Below are 9,695 nucleotides of genomic sequence, written 5' to 3'. Positions count from 1 at the left end.
CCAAGGGAAGTACTGATACATTCTAAATTGGAAACAAAACTGTTAAGGAATAGAGAGAATGTGTATCTCTTACTTAAATTTATGCATGATATTAGGCATGTATACACTGACTTTTGCTACTCAGGGTGAAATAAACCACTTTTTACAAATATTCAGAATATTGTTCTATACACACAATGTACTATTTAATATTGTGGCATGTTTTCAGTATAGTTCCAAATATATTTCTCTAGAGACTGTGTTCAAAAGTTTGCGTGAGTCATTGAGAGGAGAAAGGCATTTTTCTCATTGAGGCAATGTTGTACACAGTAGTTGTACACAGCTCACAACAGTGTAATTGGAATACACTGTATTAATTGTATTAAAACAACTGGATGGCTGTGTCTAAAAGTGCCTTTGATTGCAGTAGTGGGGGAAGGTCACTATAAAATACCCCTCTCCCCATTTGAAAATAGAACTATACATAGTGGATGATTATCTATTTGTAGACAACACCGTTATGGTACATTTTCATGCTTCCAAAGATCTCTGTGAAATGTGATTAATTTGGCAGTAAAGGATATGACAAATTAAAAAGAATTAGGAGTCCTGGTGATGCTGGATGCAGGTCTCCCAATAGTTACACAAAGTTGTTTCATTACTTTTCTTCCCAGAAGTAGATTAAACTTCATTTAAGCTCTTGCCTTTTGGCTGGAATTACTGATATTTCTTCTCTTAACTTGTTCCTATCAGATTCATTTCTCTTCTCTTCCCTAAGCATCCTATGAAGGAGTTTAAGTGTTCCTCAGCAGTGAGAAGAACAGGACCTAGAAATTTACTTCAACTTTGATTGGATTTTAAAGAAAATTGTAGCTGAATCTCTAGTGTTAATATCCCTGAGGAAAGACTAGAGTAGGAGAAGGTGATAGTCTGCATGGAGTTCAGGAAAGGGGAGGTGGCCCAAAGAGCAATAATTCTTCCAGTGCTATCTAGAGGAGACTTCGCCTTGACTGCCAAGGTTACATCTGCTTTTAACTCTACTCAGTTAATGATACGCTTCCTCTAGGAGCCTTCAGATTGTAGTCTGACTTCCCATACAATTTTTAATTTTTAATATACTGATAGCCAAAAGTAGCATTCCTGTCTACTTGACTCATTCTCAGTGAAAAGTCTTATCTTGATATTCTGACTATTAGATCAACTTTTTATTTTGGTTAGGCTGAGTGTATTTCCTTGACACTTGAACAACTCCAGGTAACCTGATAAAAAGGAGTACTTGGATTTTTCAGTATAGTTCCACATATATTTCTCTAGAGACTGTGTTCAAAAGTTTGCCTGAGTCTTGGGGCGCCTGGGTGGATCAGTTGTTAAGCGTCTGCCTTCGGCTCAGGGCGTGATCCTGGAGTCCTGGGATCGAGCCCCACGTCAGGCTCCTCTGCTGGGAGCCTGCTTCTCCCTCTCCCACTCCCCCTGCTTGTGTTCCCTCCCTCGCTGGCTGTCTCTATCTCTGTCAAATGTATAAATAAAATCTTTAAAAAAAAAAAAATTTGCCTGAGTCATTGAGAGGAGAAAGGCATTTTTCTCATTGAGGCAATGTACACAGTAGTTGTACACATTATCCTTATCAAGCCTTATCAAGATGTTTTAAAGCTTGCTTAAGAGCCTGGCTTCATTCATTCATTCATTGAAAAATAATCCAGTTCCTACTGTGTGTCAGGTACAGGGTTAGGCTCTGAAGATATCGCAATGAACAGGAGAGAGTCCTTGCCCTCAAGGAGCGAATAGTCTGCGGCGCCTGGGTGGCACGGCGGTTAAGCGCCTGCCTTTGGCTCAGGGCGTGATCCCGGCGTTATGGGATCGAGCCCCACATCAGGCTCTTCCGCTATGAGCCTGCTTCTTCCTCTCCCGCTCCCCCTGCTTGTGTTCCCTCTCTTGCTGACTGTTTCTATCTCTGTCAAATAAATAAATAAAATCTTTAAAAAAAAAAAAAAGGAGCGAATAGTCTAATAGGAAGGAGAAATGAATGGAAAATTTCTCCAGAGTGTGATAAGAAGGAAGACAGAGATAAACACAGATACTTTGGGGGAAACTGGGAGGGATACCCAATGCATGCCTAAGAGGCTGGAAGGTTTCTGATAAGTAAAAAAAAAAAAAATGGAGTCACCCAGAAGAGGTGGGGGAGCTTTCCAGGCAGTGTTGGTGAGAGCCAGGTATGGAAAACCTAGGGGCTGCAGTGATTGGAGCCGGGATACTGAGGATCGGGCCTTGGGGAACGAAGAGTCTGTGAATGGAGAATTAGGGAGAATCACTAGCCCCCTGACAGAAAAGTGGAGTAATGCAAGGGGAATGGAATCTTCACATTTGTTGTTTGGAAAGACCACTCTGGTTGCATTTTGTAGTTTGAACTCAAGGGATGAAGACTGATGAGAAAGAGGTTTAAATAAGGGGGTTGTTTGAGGCATCCAAGTGATACTGACATCTGTCCGGTTCTCATTGAATGGTTTGTGAAAGCTTCTAGATTCTAACATGGGCTTTCAGGGATGCATCTTGCCACCTTCAGGGCTGCCACCTGAGACACACTCCCTTGGAGCCACAAAGGGACAAGATGAGAAGCAGAGATGAATTACCAGTTGGACAGAGAGAAAAATCTGCAGGATCAGCGAGAAAGCAGAGGTGACTGTGTGGAGATGGGTGGGGTTTCTGTAGTTTCTGTTGCCTCTTGACTGGGTCTGCTGTGCCAGGGTGAGCATTAATATTTAGGGGGCATATTTAAGCATGCTGTGTTTAAGGCAGGGGTGGTCTGTAATCTAACATATTAGTATAGGAGAAGAAATGAACATGAACCGGGTGCCAACTAGATGCCAGCTGCTGGGCCAGATGTCCTACATGTGTAATATGATTTAATTATCCCCTTACTATTTGTAGGAGATGTTATTGCAGAGAGTAGGAGTAGAGAGGTTAAATAACTTGCCTAACGCCACAGAGGTAATAAATGACAGAGGTAGGGCTTGAAGAATAACTAGCGGCTTTATCACCCTGTTTCTTAGTAAAATTCTATTTTATGCAACCTGGTGAAGAGGCACTTTTACCTTGGCAGTGTTGATTGCAGCTCCATAGCCAGTTGAAAACCCACATCCAAACAGGCAAACTCTCTCTAAATTTGCATCATCATCGATTTTGACAAGATTTATATCTGACACCACGGTGTACTGAGTGAAGGTACTGGTCCCCATGAAATGGTAAATTGGTTTTCCTTTGCAGGTAAACCTGCTGGTTTTGTCTTCCATTAGTTCTTGATCAACAAGAGGATTTTTGACTAGACTAGAAGAAAAAAAAGATACAGAACAGAGAAAATAAGTAGGCCACTGATTACACTCCTGAAAAAAAATGTTAGGCGTTATATTTTTGTTATGACAATTTTATGAGATAGAAAAATTGAGAAAATGACTTGAGGCTTTTCACCTAAATACATAGTCAGAAGTAGTCTAAAGATAATCATGATAAACTTTTTATTGAATACTTTTTATGTGCCAGAAACTCTCTTAGGGTTTTGTATGTATTAATTCTTTAAAAAATTTATTATGGAGAACTCAACTGTATATAAAAGTAGAAAGACTGGCATATTGAATGTTCGTGCAACCATATCCCAGCTTCAACAGTTACCATCTCAGGGCCGATCTTCTGGCATCTGTTACCCCCCAACCCACCTCCAGCACTGACGCTCCCCCAGCACCTACCCACTCCCATGGAAGTAAACCTCACACGTTACTATTTTCGTTTGTAAATATTTTAGTATGTATCTCAAAAAGATTCTTTTAGGTTGACATATTGCATTTCATTGATATCTGTGTTAAGTCTCTTTTAATTGATAGAATTAATTGTTTTTTCCCTTTGCAGTTTGTTTGTTGAAGAAACAGTCATTTGTCCTGTACAGTTTTCCTCATTTGAATTTTTCTGATTGCATTCCTGTAATTGGGTTTAATACATTTTTCCATCCCTGTATTTCCTCTAAACTTATTTTCAATCTAACTGGTTGATTTAATTTAGGTTTTATATTTTTGTAGGAATATTTCAAAGGTGGTGTTGTGTACCTTCATCTGGAGACACATAATTCCTTATTCTCTCTCTTTTTGTGATGTTACAATTGATGGTCATTGCCAAAATCTATTATTTTGTTAAAAGTTTGCAAAAGAGCGTATTGATTCTTTAAATATCTAAAACAATCCTGCAAGTAAGCATTATTATTATTCCCATTTTATAGATGAGGAAATTGAGGCACAGGATTAGATGTAGGAGTAATACAGTTTAGCTTCTGAAATAACTAGCTTCATTTGGCATTAAGGACAAATAGATTTTTTGGTATGTAGTCTCATTAAAGAGTAAGGTGATAAAGGTTTTGGACTCTGGAATCAGACTGTCTATGTTCAAAATCTAACTTTTATCTGGGGCCTTGGAATAAATTACTGCACCTCATTTCACTCCTCTCTCATTTCCTGTAGAAGTAGCTACTATTTGGAGTTTGGCATTTATCATTCCAGTGATGTATTTATACCTTTTCTACATACAGATGTAACCATAAGCTATACTGTATATAGTGTTTTTTAAAAAGATTTATTTATTTATTTGAGAGAGAGCGAGAGCAGTGCGAGTGGGGAGAGGGAGAAGGAGAGAAGCAGATTCCCCACTGAGGGCAGAGCCTGATGTGGGGCTCAATCTCACCATCCCGAGATCAGGAGCTGCGCTGAAGTCAGGAGTCAGAGGCTAAATGGACTGAGCACCTAGGTGCCCCTGTATATCGTACTATTTTGTATATGATATCTTACTAAATATATTTGTCAACAACTTGCTTCATTCCCTTAACATTATGTATGTAAGATTATTTTATGTTGTTGTATATAGATCAAGTTTAATCCTTTTCATCGTTGTATAGTTTTCCATTGTGTTACTACGTAGCAATTTGTTAATCCATTCTCTTACTGGTGGACACTGGGCTATTTTTAATTGCTGTTATAAGCAATGTTGCAGTGCACATTTTAGCATATGTTTCTTTGGGTAATTTTGCAACGGTTTCTTGTATACACCTAGGACTAGAATTGGTGGGTGGAAACTTCAACCAGGTATTGCCAATGTACTTCCCCAAATATTTATACCAATTTATAGTCTAACCAGTGTATAGAGCTTACCTGAGTTTTTTACAGAAATTTGTGAGTGGACTCAGACAGAACTTGCATTTTCTACATTGGGGCATGTAGAGTGGAATTACTTTGTCACCTGGAAAGAAAGGCCATATGTTGGATGGTGCCTAAAATACAGCTTGTAAAAAGTTTCTGCCAGATTAATCAGTAGAAAACACTATTTTTTATCATACACATTTTATATTCAGCAGAAAATATAGATGGCTATAGTATTTTGTTGCTTTACAACATAGCTGATTCCCCCAATTATTGCATATACTGGCTTTTTAACTTTTTCCTTTTTTTTGGCTGCTGGGCAGTCAAGCAACAAATCTGCATTGATACCACTAGCTACAGAGTCCTGTCTGAGGCTCTGCTGTCATTGCAACTGTCTGCATCATGACTATTACTATTATTATTATTTTTTTTTACATTTCTAAACATCCGGTGTGGCACAGAATATCCTTATAAAATAGGAGAGGTGGACAACAACGTGCTGGATATGGAGATTAAACTTTATGTCATTGCCGTGTGTCACCATTTAGTTCACTCTCACATTCTGTATTTTTCTGCCTTTTACTCAATTTCAATTTAATAATGGCTTCTATCCTCTGATGACCATTTAGTATGTGCTAGGCACCCTTCTAACTGCTTGCCCATACTATCTCATTTAATTCTCAGACAATCCTTTGAGATGGGTACCTTTTCTCCCCACTTTAGAAAACGGAAATCTGAGCTGTGTCAAGAAAAGTGACTTCACCGGTGGAGGTCACACATCCAGTAAGTGGCAGAGCTAGGGCTACATTGGCCAGACTCCTTGATGGATGCCAAACTTCCGGGAACAGTTTGTTTCTCTGATCTTGTTTGGAATGGATCTAGGTTTGGATGATCTAGGTTTGGAGCATTCTCATTAAAGGAGGAAAGAATGATATGGGTCATCCTACATGACAAATGGGTATTACATAGCCCATATTCCAGTATCTGCTGAATCTGTGATAAAATGTGAAATAAATGATTATAGCCATTGCCGAGCTTCATTTACATATTATTTTTATGTTACAGAGTTTCAAAAAGACACATAAGCTAACATGGACATACATAATATTTCTCACTTAAGCTAACTATAAGTCCTCGTTCTTTAAATTCTTTATATTAAATTCTTTTTGTTTTATTTAGAAGAGGTTGTTACAAATTTTCACTCGTGCCCCACTTTGTGCCTTCACTTCACAGCACAGTTTCTCAATGCTATGTGTACATCAAGTGACCATGTTTCCCAGATTTTATTAGTTCTGATTTCACATATTCTGTCCCATTGTTAGACTGTGATAGATTGTATATCTTACTTAGTTTGTCTTTGGAACAGATGGTTCCCCTATATAAAGAGAGATCAATTATAGCATGCAAAGCCAGGACTCTTTATCAGTCCTTGAAATTTCCTGACATTTCCATTTAATTGGAATCAGGGAAGAACATACCTGGTTTGAAGTTGGTCACTCCTGGACCAACACTTTCCACAATTCCTGCACCCTCGTGGCCAAGGATCACTGGGAAAAGGGCCTCTTTAAATTTAGGATTGATAAGATGGGCATCAGTATGGCACAGGGCAGTGGCGATAATCTACAAGGCAACCACAGACTTGAGGCCTGTTTCTGTCATATCACTGGGGTTGTTAGGAGGGTAGTTTTAGGCCCAATGTCACCTTGAAACTTTACAACGTTCCTGGAGCTCAATAAAAGAATTACATTTTGGGAAAAAAAAGAACAATTAAAAATATCAACGTACATTCTTTTCTTCTAAACCTTTGTTTTCTAACTTTCATTGCCACTGGGAAATCATACAAAGAGATGGAATTGGCAGCTAGTGTCTCCAGGAGGGGAGAAATCAAAGGTAATAGGGAAAAGTTGAACAGAATCTTCTAGGAAGAGGGAATGGAGGGAACACAGGTTTCTAGGGCTTGTGCAAATTTTGTTGAAAGTATATAAAATGAAATAGAAATAATATGATTTTTATAATTCAAAGAGATATCAGATAAAGGATTGTCTTAGTTACTAACATACCCCTTGCTCTTCAAGATTCTGCTCATGAGGATATCCTATTCACTCTCATGTGTAAACCTGTCCTGTAGTGGCCCTGAGGAAAAATGTAAGCCAGGCCAGCTGTGGGGGAAATGCAGAAGTTCTCCCGACTTTCGATCTGAGATCTCTCTCTCCTCAGTGCGGCCTCCTTTCCCTGCTCGCCTGCACTTCTCCCCGCTCTGGGCCCCTGGGACTCTTGTACTGCTCCCTGCAGCACTTCAGGCCTCTCTTCTCCCTTGTTTTGAACCACATTTTTATCTTCCTTTTAATAACACTTTCCAATAACTGGCAACTGGAAAACAAAAAGAAAATCTAACTAATTCTCATCTGAAGTGAATTCCTTGGTCTAATTCTTAGGGCTAATGATTAATATAAAGATAGTTCAAATAAATGTTGAGCCTGTTATCAGTAACAACTGATAATTAATAATTTATCCTCTTGGGATAATGCCTGTTTTTTATCTGGACCTAAAAATGTAGTTCTGCCCGTAGGTAAAACTCCAGGTCCTCTCAGTCATGCCACGCTGGCTTGACCTGAAGAAGCCAAGTCTGCACTTAGTGCCTCATCTGTACCGTCTAGGAAAAGTCCCACTTACCTGAACGCGAACTTCATGAGCCTTGGGGGGGGCTACCTCAACCTCTTCTATGCATAGGGGCTTGCCTGTTTCCCAGGCGATGGCTGCTTTGCATTTAATAACCTGAGAAAGAGGGAGAGAGGGAGAGAGGGAGATTAATTATATAATTAACAGATGATTATATATACTAGAATTGATTAAAATTATATTTAATATTTTAAATATAAGTAACATTAAAGGAAAGTGGAAAGAAACCTATAATCCTCTATTCTAATGCTACTATTTTTGCTTTTGGTATGCTTTTCCCAGTCTTTGACACATGAATACATAATTTTTGATAGTTATGCAATTTTGAATTGTATTTTTAAATATCATTAGTTTTATTGCAGATGCAATATATATTAATTATGGGAAGTTTCAAAATACAAATAAGAATAAAAGAAAATCCACCTGTAATTTTATCACTCATCTTATGATTTTGATGTAATTTTTTTCAGTATCCTATATGGGATCTTTTGTATGTAATACTTTGTAATCTACTTTTTCTACTGATTAGTATACTATAAATATTTTCTGTATTCTTCTCTAACTTTATTTCTAACAGATGCAAATTCTATTTTGTTGTTGTAGCGTAGGTACTCAAATCTCTCTTTTTTTGGCCTTTATAAGTAATATTTAATTGAACACTCTTGTAGTAAGTATTTTGGCAAATCTGCGGTAATTTCCTTAAATTCCTAGCATGAGTTCACTCAAATCCTTTAGCTTAGCTTTAAATTGCTGCTTTCTGAGAGTAATCCTGAAGGAAGTTTGTTTTAGTAAATTTATAAAGAGACAAAAAAACCAAGAATCAAATAAGGAAACAGTATATTTGCTTACTTTGCCCTTGGTGCCCATTTTTCTTTGGCAAACTAGCCTTGGAAGTTTCTCTCTGGTTAAAGAAGCTCTTCCACGTCTGTCCAGGGTGCTCTGTGTTCTGTAATAATCTGTCTTTGAATAAATTGCATTTCTGCCCTTTGTTCTCCAATCACTTTCCTGTTTGTTGCTTTTGTGTAGCTCTGCCCCTTTCTCTGGTGATTCATAGTATTGTATTTCAGCTGCCAACTGCCACTGCTCCCAAGGCTTATTTGAAGATGTTTGCTTTTTTCCCCTTTTATTGCAAAATATAAAATAGTAGAGAAAAGTTCATTTAACTTACATAGATGAGTTAACATACAAAGTAAAGGACATTTCTACTGCCCCAGAATCCTTCCTGTACCCAGCCTTCTCCTTCACAAGCCTACTAATCATCTCTGTGCATTTCTTTCTGATTCACCGTTCACTGTACAGTACGGTTTAGTTTTACTTATTGAAACTATGAAGTAATCATAGTATGTATGTTCTTTTGTCTTTTTTTTTTCCCTCTCAACTCCAGTTTGTGAGATTCATCCACATTGGTCTGTTTTCATTATCATCCATTTTCCTTTTTGGCTTTTTTTTTTTTTTTTTTTGCTTATGATTAATCAGTGGTTACATAAAAATTCTTTTAATGTATTCTGTTGTACACGTGTGTACTTTCCAGCTCCTTTAAATGTAAGGTTAGCTTGTGTACTTAAGACTTTTCTTGCTTCTTGAGGAAGGCCTGTATTGCTATATACTTCCCTCTTAGGACCTCCTTTGCCGTGTCCCAAAGGTTTTGAACTGTCATGTTTTCATTTTCATTTGCTTCCATGTATTTTTTAATTCTTTTTTTTTTTTTTTTAATTTTCTGGTTGGCCCAGTCATCCTTTAGTAGGATGTTCTTTTTCATCCATGTATTTGTGGTCTTTCCAAATTTTTTCTTGTGGTTGATTTCAACTTTCATAGTGTTGTAGTCAGAAAATGTGCATGGTATGATCTCAGTCTTTTTGAACTGGT

At 37.9% G+C, this 9,695-nt stretch overlaps 1 protein-coding gene across 1 annotated transcript in view; it reads right to left on the bottom strand.

Moving 5' to 3' along the window:
* The window catches only part of ADH4 (alcohol dehydrogenase 4 (class II), pi polypeptide), an 18,956-nt gene extending 9,749 nt beyond the window's left edge, over window positions 1-9,207 (bottom strand). Inside the window, exons 1-5 of the mRNA XM_008707190.2 lie at window positions 8,679-9,207; window positions 7,824-7,925; window positions 6,629-6,770; window positions 5,163-5,250; window positions 3,069-3,300 (exon numbers count right to left, since the gene is read on the bottom strand). Of these exons, the coding sequence (XP_008705412.1) occupies window positions 3,069-3,300; window positions 5,163-5,250; window positions 6,629-6,770; window positions 7,824-7,925; window positions 8,679-8,696 (582 nt within the window). The 5' untranslated portion in view covers window positions 8,697-9,207. The remainder of the gene's footprint in view (window positions 1-3,068; window positions 3,301-5,162; window positions 5,251-6,628; window positions 6,771-7,823; window positions 7,926-8,678) is intronic.
* Window positions 9,208-9,695: the final 488 nt, after the last annotated feature.

This window comes from Ursus maritimus, unplaced genomic scaffold (assembly GCF_017311325.1).
Source record: "Ursus maritimus isolate PB19 unplaced genomic scaffold, ASM1731132v1 scaffold_8, whole genome shotgun sequence".
NCBI classification, from domain to species: domain Eukaryota; kingdom Metazoa; phylum Chordata; class Mammalia; order Carnivora; family Ursidae; genus Ursus; species Ursus maritimus.
This window is presented reverse-complemented; position numbering and strand designations above follow the sequence as displayed.